Raw genomic sequence first — 13,517 nt, forward strand, 5'->3', positions numbered from 1 at the left:
TCACCAAACATCCCCTTTTCATTCCACTTAAATATATCCAAATAAAATGTGTGGGTATACCGTAAAAATAAAAAGCACAGGAGGAGCATGCAGCAGTTTCGAAAGCATCTTTATTTGCAATAATATCACACTTCACAACATGATTTCCATTCCAGAGTTGCAGACATTTTTCTTGTTTTTCTTTTAGAATTGCCTTTGAGTGCGAAAGATGTGATCCATTTAATTGTGAGCTGTTATTCTTAAGTAACAACACATTCCTCTCACTTTCCAGCAGTGTGAGCCAAAAGCTGACCCTGGGCACAGCCTGTGAGGGGTTCACACTATCCTGCCACAAACACCCTGCATTTCTACAGAACTGTTCATCTGACAAATTTACTCTAAACCTGGCCACACACACACACACCAACTCCCAATGTGTATAACAAGCCATAGAGGCCAGTCAATTAAGTGTATATAGGTTACAGTGGTTAAGAATGTCCCTATCTCATGAATATGCCTTTGGTACATGACCATCTCATTTATTCCTCTCTCAACAAGCTGTGCCCTGAGAATACAGTGTGTGCTGTAAGACAAAAAAAAAAAAAAAGGACCCCACAATTTATATTTTAACCTGAACATAAACACAGAGTGATAAACATAAAAATCAATGCATATTCAAAAAAAGCCAACAACCTTGCCCAGTAGGTCTCAGCTGCAGTTAAGGCCTTTAGTGTGTGTGTATCCGTGTGTGTATGCACTTACTAAATAAGCATGTGCACTGTCAAGACTTCAAAGCTTCTCCTTCACCATTTTAACGATAAACACACAAATGCAGTGGTACATGTCATCTACGCTGAAATTTTGCCATTTCAGTGCAAAATTAAGAAATTTCACACAAAATCAAATACGTGCAGGAAGTCAATAAGTCTTAAAATCGTTACTTGAGGTTTGCCTTTAATTTTACGTTTCCACATGAAATGTGTAACACAAAAAAACATCTTAGACAAAAGCATAGTGACGAGTGCTAATTGCAGCTAAATTGAGAGAATACATATCAGGATACTGTATAAACCTTTATAACTTGAGGCGAGAGCACGAGCATAATAAACATGAAGCACTTCCATTCTTAACCATTATAAAAAAACGTCTGCATAAAATACACTTCTATAGACTGAGATATTACTTTGGTCCCCTTCCAGTAATCGTCTTCATTTATTTTTATTTACGCATACTTTTTCATTTTTCTTCAATTAGAAAAATAGATCCTAAATCAGGACTATTGTAAGTGGAAAGTTTCCTTATAAAAATATCACTTTCTTTTGTACTTTTCCCAGAGAAAAAAAAAAAAAAAAAAAAGAAGCAAAAGGAAAAATTTTGGCCCAAAACAAGTGTGTTTATGTGTGTGTGGTGACTGCCCGAGTTTACTGGCTTCTGTGTGCGTAAATGTGTTAAGAATGCATAGATTGTCACCGTTTAAAGAGATCGGACAGGACTGAGCTGAATCTCTGCCTCCGGTTTCGGCAACATTCGTATATTCGTGTTCCTCTCCATTACAGTAATGGCAGCGCTCATGTATTTGGGTCTGTCTATTTATGATGCAGTTCTACGGAGTCCAGCGACGCCGCTCATTCAGGCTTGGGCTCAGGGGTCTCGCTCTTGGGTTCGGCCTCCTCGTCGCTTTCGATGCCGCCGCGGGGAACAGTGCGGCGCACGGTGAAGGGGAGATCACCACGCCTACAACAGAAAAGTTAAACAGCTGTTATTGTGCTGTAAGTAGCTTTTATTTAAGCTAAAGCTAGTAGAACTGCACATCTGCATCCATCCATGACAGTGGATGTTGATTATTTGTCCCACCTGAGCTTGTTCTTTAGAGAGGAAACTTCACGGTTCATGGCATCTGCCGACTCCGTGGCGTCCTCCAGCTCCCTCTGCAGCTTCCTTCGGTTGGCGTTGGCTCTCTGAGCCTCCTCTTCAGCCTCCTCCAGCTGACGCTTCAGCTGCTTTATACGAGAGTTGCCCTTGTCCACCTGAATTTAATGACAAACGGGCACAGCCAAACTTAGACACACAAGAATAAACAGGCTCAGATATTACGTGCTGATACATCTGAACACTTGGCTTCAACGGATTTATGAATTATGTTTCACTCAGTTTATTGAACCATAAATTCTCATGAATTTGTTCAGTGGATGTTAGATGGAAAATGGAAATCAGGCCATTTAAACTACTGACCTGGTCTTTGAACTGCTCCGTGTTGCGCCTCTCGTCATCCACCTGCAGGATGACTTCCTTCAGCTTCTTCTCGGTGCGTCTCACCAGCTTGGTGGCAGTCTGCCTCTCCCTGAATGGAAAGAATAACTTGAGTATATTTACACTGTCAGTAAAAACAGCTATAACGTAGAGAAATTTCCCTTTTAGTGTTCACCACAATACATAACTGGACTGATGCATTCATGAACAAGTTATGTTTTTCTGTTGCTGCTTATTTGAAAGTACTTTTAAAATCAGTTTAATTGTAATCTGACGTTTAGTATTTATACTATTGAATCTAATCTTTAAAATTAATCTGAACTTGTGCTAAATACACGTGTGCGATGACGTCTTTGTCCAGAACCATCTGAGGTTCTTACCTGGTCTCCATGTCCAGCTGTTCCTCCAGCTGAGCGATCTTTGCCTCCAGGGCAGCCATGTTTGCCTTGTACTTGGACTTGACGGTGCCCTCCAGCTCCTGCAGCTTCAGTTTCAGCTCCTTGTTCTGACGCTCCAGCTGAGCACGAGCCCCCTCCACACGCTGAGAGGAGCTGCGCTCCGCAGCCAGCTCCACGGTCATCTGGTCAGTCTATTAGAAAACAAATAAAAATTAAGACCCATATTTCTTTGTGCTGAACATTGTCCAGACTCAAGATGGCAGGATAGATTACAAACAGGACTGGTACGGCCTGCTAGCAAACGTTTTTGATAGTAGCTGGTGTGAAAGTAGAAATGTGTAATCTAGCCATGTTGAGGAACGCAACATTTCAGTCCTTCCTGGAGTTCGATTGCAGCCATTAACGCAAATACAGCCAATCTTTATAAATTCTGCTCGTATTTGAGATTTAGTCCAGTTACTAGAACTTTAATGCATCTTTTACAAATCACCGCCCTCCTCTGCGCTACCTTGATCCATCTACATGTCACGGACTTAACTTCCATATTTGTGATTGTAATGATTGTGAACACGTGTGCTGTGTGTGAGAGGAATGTGACCTGGAAAATATCAAATGGTGGATGGCAGCAAAATGCCACAGAATCATCCATCCTGCTCTTATCACAGAAGAGGAGAAATGTGTCTTATCTGCCATAAAATCACCACCAAGAACAAGACTTTTTTAGAGTTCTGCAAACCACATGCAATGTTTGTGGTGAAAGACAAAAGTCATCAGCAGAAAAACATTTTTTTTTCTGTGAAACACGCCCGGAGACCAATTGGCAAAACCAATTAGTTAAAGAGTTTTGCTTCTACAGCATCTGATATTCACTTTGCTTTGATAAACTTACAAGGATTGATTAATTAATAAACAAAAGAAAAAAAAATCAAAGAAACAAACATCCTGAAACTGAAGACGTGAGCATGTCAGAGTTGACTATTGAGGAGGCAGCAAGTGATACGAGCTAAAGAGAAAGTTTCAGAGTTACACAGGGAAGAAGAAAAATGGAAGGACAGTACAAATGCTATATGCTGCAGGATGATAAGCCGGAATATGTTTTACTATTTATCACTATCTCAGTAGCTCAGTAACTGTCTTTTTGTCAGTTTAGAGCTTTACAAAGAACTCATTTAACTGAAGTCTGTAAATGATTCTCTTAAGACGACTGTGTGTTTTGCATCCATTTATTTAATAGTGTCATTGCATGCTGTGTTGTATATGTTTGCTTGTCCAGGTCACCCATGAATGAGTCTAAAGGGACTTCCTGAATGAATGATTTGGCTTTTTTTGTTTGGTGGTAAATGTGGCTCTCTCCCATTGTCTCTCTTTCCAATGTGACCAGCATGCGAACATCAGTGCTCCACAGTGAGAGCCTACAGACCTGCAGCACCGCCTTCTTCAGTCTGTCATTGACCAGCTCAGTGTTGCATTGCTCCTCCTCCAGCTCCTCCTCTAGCTGAGCAATACGAGCCTCCAGCCGCCTCCTCTCCTCTGCAGCCTGAGCACTGAGAGTTGAACAAAAAGGAGAGATTTATTAAGAGCTGAACTGACTCAGATACTTTGATGATTCTACTGCAAGCTTTGGGGGGGCGGGCGGAGGGTCTCACTTCTTGGTGGCCTGGTTGTTGATCTCATCCTGCAGCTCATCTCTCTCCTGCTGGGCCTGTCTCTTTACTCGCTCTGCAGCCGCCAGCTCCTGGATGTAGACATGTAAACACATGTAAGTGCTCAACAAAAGCAGGAAAAAGCATGGCAGGTTGAAAACAGACGTTAGGCAAGCTGACCTCCTGCATCTGGATCATGTCAGCCTCCATGCCCTTCATCTTCTTCTCAGTCTCTTTGCTCTGGGCCAGGATTTCCTCTCTGGACATGCGAGTGTCATCCAGCTCCCGAACAAGATCCTTCATCTGGGCCTGACAACAGAAAAATGGCAAACTTAGCTTAACTTTAAACTCTTAGCTGAAATGATATGCAAGCAGGATTTCTGTGGCACTCACTTGGAGTTTCTTCAGCTGTTTCAGGGCCTCGTCACGGTTCTTGTTTGCCATGTCAATGGCCGCCTCCAACTCCTTCAGGTCCAGCTCCAGCTTCTTACGTGCAGCCACGGCTGCCGAGCGCTGCTTCCTCTCATCCTCCAGCTCCATCTCCATCTCACGCACCTGAAGGAGGCACATTCATGGATTTGAAGCTGCACTTTAATGCAGCAAACTGAAAATTTACTTTATGATTTTAGTTAGACTACGAACCTGCTTCACCAGCGCCCTCTTCTTCTCCTCGCCCATTTCATCGCGTCCTGCCAAGTCCCTCTCATACTGAGCCTTCATGGCCTGCATGTTGACCTCCAGACGCAGCTTGGCGTCCTCTGTGGCCTGCAGCTCGTCCTCCAGCTCCTCCAGCTGAGTCTTCATCTCCTCCAGCTGCTGCTCCATCGAACGTTTAGCCTTCTCCAGCTCGTGGACCTGCGTATCACGGAAGAGAATTTAAGATGAGCGCAGACAGACAGCGTAGGAACAAACGAGTCGCTGAAAACAACTTCTGAACTCACGTTCTTGCCGACGTCGTCCTTAGAGGATACCAGGTCCTCCATCTCGGCCCGCAGCAGCTTGTTGTTACGATCCAGTTCTTCCTTGATGTCCATCAGAGATTCCAGCTCGCGGGTTAGAGCCAGAGCCCGGGTCTCCTTCTCGCGGGCCTCGGCTTCGGCTCGGTCGCGCTCCTCTGCGTAGCGGGCGGAGATGTTCTTCTCCTCTGCCAGCATCTGCACAAAGTCAAAGCGACAAAATTTAAGATGAGAAGATTTTTTTTTTTTTAAAGGCGCACTTCTCTAAAATCTTTCAGAAACGTCTCTAAAATCTACCTGGTCAAACTTCTTCTGCTTCTTCTCCAAGTTGGAGTTGATCTGACGGAGGTGGTCCTGATCGACCAGCAGGTCGTCCAGTTCTTGCTGGAGACGTGTCTTTGTTTTGTCCAACTTGTCGAAGGCAGCACATTTCTCCTCCAGACGCTGGCTGGTCGCCTCCAGGTCTCTCTGATATCTCTTCTTTCCCTCCTCAGCCGTCTCCAGACACCCAGCATCCTGCTCTATCTTCTTCTTCATTTCAGCAAGCTGTTTGGAAACAAACATTGAAGGCAGTGAAATGGATGCGAGGACAATATTTCATGGAAGGATCATGAAGTCGATCATGAAAGATAAGGTTAAGGCCTTTACCTGACCCTGAGCGGTCTGAAGCTGCTTCTCTATGTTCCTCTTGGCCTCCTCTTCTTCCTCCAGCTGTTCTCTCAGGTTGTTCTGTTCCTCCTCGAGCTGGCGCAGGCGTGTGCCCTGTGACAGTTTCTGACGCGTCTCTTCCTGGAGTAATTCCTGTTGTAAAACACGTGCTGAGTTACGAGAAGCAAAACAATGAGACGATGCTGCAGGATGTCAGAAAGTGTTTTTACTGAGACTTCGACATTTTCAGGCCAAATTGTTGAGCTATTTTTACACTTATCTGGTAAAGGAGGAAGGCTTATTTAATCTTTTTTCTATTTATTAAGACACATTTATCTTTAATTGCCCAACAAACTACTTTTTATGTTGGCATTAATAGATTTTATATAGCAAAAATAATTGATTAAACTGTTCTATATCTAGTTAAAGCAGATTTCCCATCTATTTGCATCCACAGCACACGCAGCAGTTGTGCCTCGGCTCTGTGGTGACGTACCTGAACGTCCTGCAGTTGGGACTCCACAGCAGAGCAATCTTTGGTTGCTTTGATGGACTTGCCCTCCACCTCGCTCAGTATGCTGTTTACATTATCCAGCTCAGCCTGTGGACAGAACAACAAATCAGTGTGTGCAGGATGGAATTAACGATTGTTTCAAGCATGACAATGTTTATTTTTTCCCCTGCTGTCAATAAATAATCAGTTTTTACCTGCACTTTTGTCAGTTTCTCAGCCACCTCCATCCTCTGGCGCTCACTCTCCGAGTGTTTCAGCTGCAGCTCCTGGACCTGAGCTTCAGCTTTCTTCCGGCGATGTTCAGAATCTCCTTTACTCTGCATCAGCGACTGGACCTCGATGCTCAGCTCGTTCCTCTCCGACTCCAGGGCCTGTTTGGCCTTCTCCATCGACACTTTGTGCTGCAGGGATTATAACATAAAAACTCTCAGCAACTGTTTTGTAAGGAGACATGACCAAAATAAAGGAATGAAAACGAAGAAGAAGTGGAAAACATACCCTCTTAGCCTGCTCCAGCTGCTCATTGAGCTCATCAAAGGCCTGACCATGCTTCTGTCTCATCTCAACCAGTTGTACTTCATGGACTTTGGCGTCTTCTTCCAGAGTCTTCTTGAGCTGCGCCACCTCTGTCTCACGTTTGGTCCTATATAGGAAGAGCAGAATAATGGTGAGCGTGCAAACAACCAATTAACAATAAGGAGATGCACAGAAGCTTTAAGCTCTCTGTGGACCAGCATCTCTACCTCAGTTCTTGCTGAGCGGCAGTGGAGTCCAGGGTGTCCTCCAGCTCTGTTTTGAGGGCCTCCAGCTCCTCGCCCAGGTCCCTGCGGAGTTTCTCAGCTTTGGTCCGGGCCTGTCTCTCCAGCTCCAAATCCTCTTGCAGCTCGGAGAGTTGAGCCTCCATTTCACGGATCTTTTTCTGAGCCAGGTTCTTCTGTGCAGCCTCCTCCTCAATCCTAAAGGGAAGAAAAGAAAATTAGTAAATGAAGCAAGAAGAGAACATCTATCCTTCGTTCAAGATGACCTGAAGAGCTTTGATAAAATCATCTATATTCTGAACTCTTTAAAACGATGATGATCAGACAGACCTGGCCAGAGCTGCCTGGAGCTCCTCTTCTTTCTTAGCCAGCTGTGCGCGAAGCTCAGCGATCTGAGCCTGCAGCTCCGCGATCTGATCGTGAATCTCGGTGAAGTCGCCCTCCAGCTTGCGTCTGTTCTTCTCCAGCTCCTGACGCTGCTTCTCCTCCCTGCGCAGGCGGTCTGACAGAAAAATAAAAATTAATCAAATAACAGCAAAAAACATGGATGAAATTCAGGTATTGAGAGGTCAGAACAGAGATTGCATTATTCATAGAAGTTCTTGAACATCTGTGCATGTCATCTTCCTACCCTCCAGGTCTGTGATCATGGCCTCATGTTTGGTCTTGAGTTTCTGCAAACTCTTGGACTTCTCCTCCTCCTCTGCCAGGTTAGTGGTGAACTCAGAGATCCTATCCTCCATCAGCTTCTTCTCCTACAGTCACAAAAAACATGTTTATTTAACTCATTTCATATGTTACTGTTGGAGCAAAAACAGTCTAAACAAGTTTATCACTGGTTCCAGTTTAGTGTGGTTGATGTGCTCACACCCAAACAAAACTACACATTTCCATTCACTGCAAACTGTTTAACTCAAACTCTAACCTTCACTCGTACCAATACACACCCAAGCTTGACTTCAGCCCAGTAATGACATTCAACCTTGTTAGGATCAAGTTTTATTTGCCATAAAGACAACTGGCCCCAACAAGATCAATAATAGTACCAGAAAAGAAGAAAGAAGACAATAACGCAAATAAAAACCCATTTCTTAAAAAAAAAAAAAAAAAAAAAAAAAAAAAAAAAAAAAGGGAAGGCACCTTTTTTCTTTTTAAATGCAACAAAAACTTGAATCCAAAGCAGCACTTAAAGTTGGGACGGAGGTATTTTATCACTGATCTGGAAACTATAGAAAAATAGAAGATTCCAGCTGTTCAATAGTATGTGGGTGTTTTCCATACATTTCAACAGGACATTGAAGTGGACTGTAGGTAGTCCAGTGTATGAAGCCAAGCTGTTTCAAATTCCTGCAGAATGCGGTCTGACATAGTCCTGCTTAAATGAACCCAGACCTCCCAAGAGAAAAACTTCAACTTCACATTTATAAAGTCTTCCATGTCGTGGACACTGATGCTCCCCAATACAATCTCAGATAATTTCCCAGATAGCAGCCTGGATGTTTTCTCATCTTTGACACCTAAAACATGGTCTCATCTAACCACAGAGATCATGTCCACTGTCTTTCTGTCCATCTGAGGTGAGCTCATGCTCAGAACCCACTAGTGTTTCTGCTAATACAGCGTTAGGTTATATTTCTAGAGAAAATGGATTTTCAACTTCCTCCTGAGCTCATGTGATTTTTTTTTTAAATCAGTGACAGATTCTGATCCAGGAGCATCTGCTGGCTCACGACGGTGCTGTCTGTTGGCTCAAAGATCATGAACGGTCAGTGTTTGGCTTCTAGTTAGTGGGACAACAAGTCTCTAAAGACATTAGGCACAAAGTGGGGAACCATAACCTGCCCCGACTTGAAAAGAGGAAGGATGCTCCCTTTATACCCAATCATGACACCCTCACCTGTCACAATTAATCTGCTGGTGTTATCTTTGGTTTCATTCTACAAATATTTGTCTCTCCTTTGCCTTTCAGTGTGATACTGGCATCAAAGTTTAGATAAGTTAGTATTTTCTTTGTTCAACGAGGACACCTGAAATACTTTTTTGGGCTTGTGTTTGTTAAAATGGTCAAATTAGTTCACATTAATTCTACTAACTTTTCTGGAAATGGGATTTGTGTATAAAATAATCCAACTCATAATCTGTTTAGTTATTTTATTCTAACCTTGTTTAGTTTGTTGTTCTGGTCGTCTAAAACCATGACGTCTTCTTCCACCTTCTTCATCTTGGCTTCCAAAGTGACCTTCTCCAGCTGGAGCTTCTGTCTGGCTGCCTCCTCTTCATCCAGCTGCTGCTCCAGGTCCTGTGTGCAGATAAGGAACAGCATGTTCAGCAAGGTAAACCAAACTTTGACATGAATGACGTTCACTCAGATATGTAAATTTGTAGAGATCGAGTGATTTTTCTTCTACTTACTGAGATATTTTGCTGCATTTTTTTCTTCTCCATCATCAAATGGGAAGTGCGCTCTTCCTCCTCCTCCACGCGGGCCTCCAGGTCATGGAGAATGTCCTCCAGCTCCTGCTTCTTAGCAGTCAGACGAACTCTCATTTCCTCAGCCTCGGCACAAAGCTCCGTTTCCGCCTGGAGTTGCTCCTGAAGGGCCATCTTCTCAGCACTCAGCTACAAGCACAGCCAAAGAGTGATCATCACCGCCATCACTGGTTCATCTCATCTACACAAATCCCCGTCGGTTTTACCTGGTGCTGTTTTTCCTCCATCTCACGGAGCTGCTGCTCAGCATACAAATGCTTCTCCTTCACTTTAGTCAGCTCTTCATCCTTGGCCTGCATCTCCTCCTCCTGTCTGCTGACCTGCAGAAGAGGCTTCACCTGAGGATGGAAAGGGGAAAAATAGAGCTTAAGAGAGGAAAACAAAAAGTAGAACTGTGCTGGTTGAGGTTTTGTAAGAGATCAAGGTTTACCTTAGTGAAGAGCCTCCACCACTGCCAGTTCCTGAGTTTAAGGTAAGCAGCACAGTTCCTCTGGATCACCTTCATCGCAGTCAGCTGCTGCTGTCTCTTAGCAAAAGCTCTGAAGAAACAGTTATAAACCATTAAAATTACATTTAAAAACTACACTTCTACATCTGAGTCATCTTTGACTCTAATATGATGCTCAGGTGAGTGTTTTCCCTCCGCTGACAAGATGAAACGTAAACAGAAATGAGACAGAGTCATCGGGTCTTACTTGCGGGCCACGTAGCCTCTGCACCAGGCCTGAAAGTTGATGATGATGTCTGTGATCTTCATGTCCCTCTCTTCCTCCAGATGAGCGAGGACACCTGCTCTGAAGAAGACTTTACTCTGGCCAATGCGGTACAGGTTGGGATCCAGCTCCAGAGTTTTGATCTAACAGGAAATGGAATCAATCATTCAGCCCCATCACAAGAACGGTCAAATGATTGAGCCCAGCTTGAAGTTTAAAGCATCCTTACCATGAGTACACAAGCCTGCTTTCCATCCATGAAGCCCTTGGGGATGGCATTAGGGGTGAGGATTTCATACCTGAGAGAAACAAGGGGAATGAATAATTTTTTTCTCCCCATTCATTCATATTTTATTCTTGTTTTAATCTTTAAATCATGATGGCCATGTCATTTTTCTGTACCTCTGTCTGAACTCCTGGAAGACAATTCTGTTGGGGAATCCCTGTCTGCAGATACGGATCCCCTCCAGGACACCGTTACACCTCAGCTGGTCCAGGACCAGGTGGGGGTCCAGTTTACCAGCCTGAAAACATAAAACAATTGTACAGGTAATTGTTTATGTTTGCAAATAAAATATTCTTTCTTGGATGTAGCTCATGCAGAAGCCAACACAAGTTTCTACCACAGCTTCACAATTTATTAGACTTTGTATCCAGATGTGTGTTAAATCCTTCTGACAGTATTTTATGCTCCTTGCACAAAGTTTCCTACACCTTAAACTGTCCTACAACTAAATTTGGCAGCTTTAGATCTTAAATATTATAAAGGGTTAAAAGAGATGCCAGATTTCCGATACCTTCTTCTCGTGGTTGGGGATGATGCAACGAACAAAGTTGGGGTTTGTGTTCCTCAACGTGGCCATAAGCTTGGACAGCTGCTCCTTGTAAAGCTGGCCGACGGTGCGGAACATGCCCTTCCTGGTCTTAAAGGCACCGGGCATCTCGGACATGCCAGACACCTTATCCAGACCCACGATGCGGTCCACTAGTGAGAGAGGAGGGGTAAAAAAAAAAAAAAAAAAAGAAAAATAGAGGGAAATGGAAAGAAAAATTTGTCATGTGCAAAGTCAAAAATGTTTTACATAAAAATCTAAATATTTAGCAAACTCAAACCAAATGCACATCACAAAAGAATAATGAATATGACCATTATCTCCGCACTCCCTCCTGGTAAAAACATATCAGTTGAGGAGAGAGGGGAGGTGGTTCACAGAACCGGGGCCAGTGAAACGCCACACAAACACCAAGTGAATGCGAAGGGAAACGGTACATGGGGAGGAAAACAGGGCAGTCACAAGAAGCCAGTGATGTGTGGAAAGATAACGCACCATAATGAAGATAAATTTATATTAAATGCAGTGAGGGGGAGGAATCTGTCGTCTGTCAACGCTGCAGGTTTGTTGTACTGAGTGAAAACTATGTGCAATGACTGACTTGAATATGTATGTGCGCCAAAGAAGGTGACAAACTTGGGTTGCAGTGACAAAACCAAACCAAACCCATGCAGTAAATACCCATTGCTGCATTGTTGCAGTACCCATGACCAACACCAGGGGTCCCCAAACAACACTATCACATAGAGGGAGAAAGAGAGAATTCAATGAAAGAGCAACAAGTGGTAAGATGGCCAGAAGATTACTGCATACAGAAACAGCTTGCACAATTGATCAACATATTTAGATAAATTAAAACTGGGAGAAAGACAAAAGGATGAAAACATGAAGGACACCAGAGGCTTCTGAGTGGAAATAAACATGTTTAGACATGTGACAAAGCAGGAAAAAGGTAAAAAAAAAAAAAAAAAAAAAAATGAAAAAGAAGCCTTTTCACCTGAATCTGAGTGTAGAATAGGAAAACGCTGATAGAAATAGGCTCTTTGACAATTCTGTACCTCTGAGAGGCAGCAAAAGGAAAAAAGTGAGAAGAAATGGGGCCATACAGAGGGAGAAATGGAAAACCAGACCAGTGGGATTTGAAAAACAAAAATAAATAATTAAAAAGGTAAAAACAGAAGGTCCACACACCAGACAGTAAAAGAGAGAAAAAGCACGATGAACCAGAAGCCAACAGAAATATATTCCTACATCAATCATTTCCCCCAATGAAGCAACATCCGCTGAAACTCACCGTCCTTCCAGAGCTCAGACACAAACTTGTCAGTGGATTGGTTGAGGAGAGAGGCCACATTATCGTTCAGAGGGTCCATGTTCTTCATCAGCCACTCGTCTGCTTTGTAGTCCACCTAACAGGCAACAAAAGGACAAAAGTGTTATATAAGAACAACTGAGCAACTAATAAACGCACGATAATCAGGTTTGCATGTTTACCTTGCCAGCATAATGAATAATGCAGAAATCTGCTTCATCTTTCAGTTTCTTAGGCTTGAAGAACTTTGGGTGTGTTCCCTGCTCCTGGAGCACCTTCTCCACAAAGCTCTTGTCTGTAGCTTTTGGAAACCAACACTCCTCATCCAGCAGAGCCAGGATACCAGGGGGACTGGCCTGGGCACACGAGATACAGACGAAGCTGATGCATGAACACAGTGGAACTTAAGTGCAGCATCAGGTGGCACGAAAAGGGAAATTAAACTTACAGGTTTCTCGATGAGGTCGATGCAGGGCTGCAGGTCGAGGCCGAAGTCGATGAAGCTCCACTCGATGCCCTCCCTCTGGTACTCCTCTTGCTCCAGGATGAACATGGTGTGGTTGAAGAGCTGCTGCAGCTTCTCGTTGGTGTAGTTGATGCAAAGCTGCTCAAATGAGTTCAGCTAAAGAGACGAGAGGAAACTGTTCAATATCTGCTGATCTTTACAAATGCCTTTCAGTAAGAACATATGTATTTTGAAGGCATGGTCTTGCTTGATGAGGTTTTTCTTCACATTTACCTCAAAGATCTCAAAGCCAGCGATGTCTAGGATGCCAATGAAGGAGGCCCCCTGTCTCTTGGTCTTGTCCAGGGCTTTATTGATCCTCATGACGAGCCAGCGGAACATCCTTTCATATGTGGCCTTTGCCAGGGCTTCCACTGCAAACTCTGCTTGCTCCTGGGTCTGCGCTTTCTGGACGTAGTCTCTGCCCACTTTGATGCGGGGCGAGAGGATGGCCCTGGTGAAGTCTGTGACGTTCATTCCCATGAGGTGGCACACCTTCTGAGCAGCTGTTGTAGAAG

At 43.8% G+C, this 13,517-nt stretch overlaps 1 protein-coding gene across 2 annotated transcripts in view; it reads right to left on the minus strand.

The window, feature by feature from the left end:
- Positions 1-92: 92 nt before the first annotated feature.
- LOC121628615 (myosin-9-like) overlaps positions 93-13,517 on the minus strand; it is a 32,098-nt gene continuing 18,673 nt past the window's right edge. For both annotated transcript variants that reach the window (XM_041967751.1, XM_041967746.1), the window contains 30 exons: positions 13,234-13,505; positions 12,943-13,116; positions 12,677-12,850; positions 12,477-12,591; positions 11,147-11,334; positions 10,752-10,873; positions 10,579-10,648; positions 10,332-10,492; positions 10,067-10,175; positions 9,843-9,974; positions 9,559-9,765; positions 9,308-9,445; positions 7,778-7,901; positions 7,477-7,648; positions 7,132-7,344; positions 6,887-7,031; positions 6,583-6,789; positions 6,371-6,475; positions 5,875-6,027; positions 5,524-5,772; positions 5,212-5,424; positions 4,913-5,125; positions 4,664-4,825; positions 4,451-4,579; positions 4,274-4,362; positions 4,048-4,171; positions 2,610-2,818; positions 2,212-2,320; positions 1,834-2,006; positions 93-1,713 (listed from right to left, as the gene is read on the minus strand). In XM_041967751.1, the coding sequence (XP_041823685.1) occupies positions 1,605-1,713; positions 1,834-2,006; positions 2,212-2,320; positions 2,610-2,818; positions 4,048-4,171; positions 4,274-4,362; positions 4,451-4,579; positions 4,664-4,825; positions 4,913-5,125; positions 5,212-5,424; positions 5,524-5,772; positions 5,875-6,027; positions 6,371-6,475; positions 6,583-6,789; positions 6,887-7,031; positions 7,132-7,344; positions 7,477-7,648; positions 7,778-7,901; positions 9,308-9,445; positions 9,559-9,765; positions 9,843-9,974; positions 10,067-10,175; positions 10,332-10,492; positions 10,579-10,648; positions 10,752-10,873; positions 11,147-11,334; positions 12,477-12,591; positions 12,677-12,850; positions 12,943-13,116; positions 13,234-13,505 (4,760 nt within the window). In that variant the 3' untranslated portion in view covers positions 93-1,604. The remainder of the gene's footprint in view (positions 1,714-1,833; positions 2,007-2,211; positions 2,321-2,609; positions 2,819-4,047; positions 4,172-4,273; positions 4,363-4,450; positions 4,580-4,663; positions 4,826-4,912; positions 5,126-5,211; positions 5,425-5,523; positions 5,773-5,874; positions 6,028-6,370; positions 6,476-6,582; positions 6,790-6,886; positions 7,032-7,131; positions 7,345-7,476; positions 7,649-7,777; positions 7,902-9,307; positions 9,446-9,558; positions 9,766-9,842; positions 9,975-10,066; positions 10,176-10,331; positions 10,493-10,578; positions 10,649-10,751; positions 10,874-11,146; positions 11,335-12,476; positions 12,592-12,676; positions 12,851-12,942; positions 13,117-13,233; positions 13,506-13,517) is intronic.

The sequence above is a fragment of the Melanotaenia boesemani genome, chromosome 2, assembly GCF_017639745.1.
Source record: "Melanotaenia boesemani isolate fMelBoe1 chromosome 2, fMelBoe1.pri, whole genome shotgun sequence".
NCBI classification, from domain to species: domain Eukaryota; kingdom Metazoa; phylum Chordata; class Actinopteri; order Atheriniformes; family Melanotaeniidae; genus Melanotaenia; species Melanotaenia boesemani.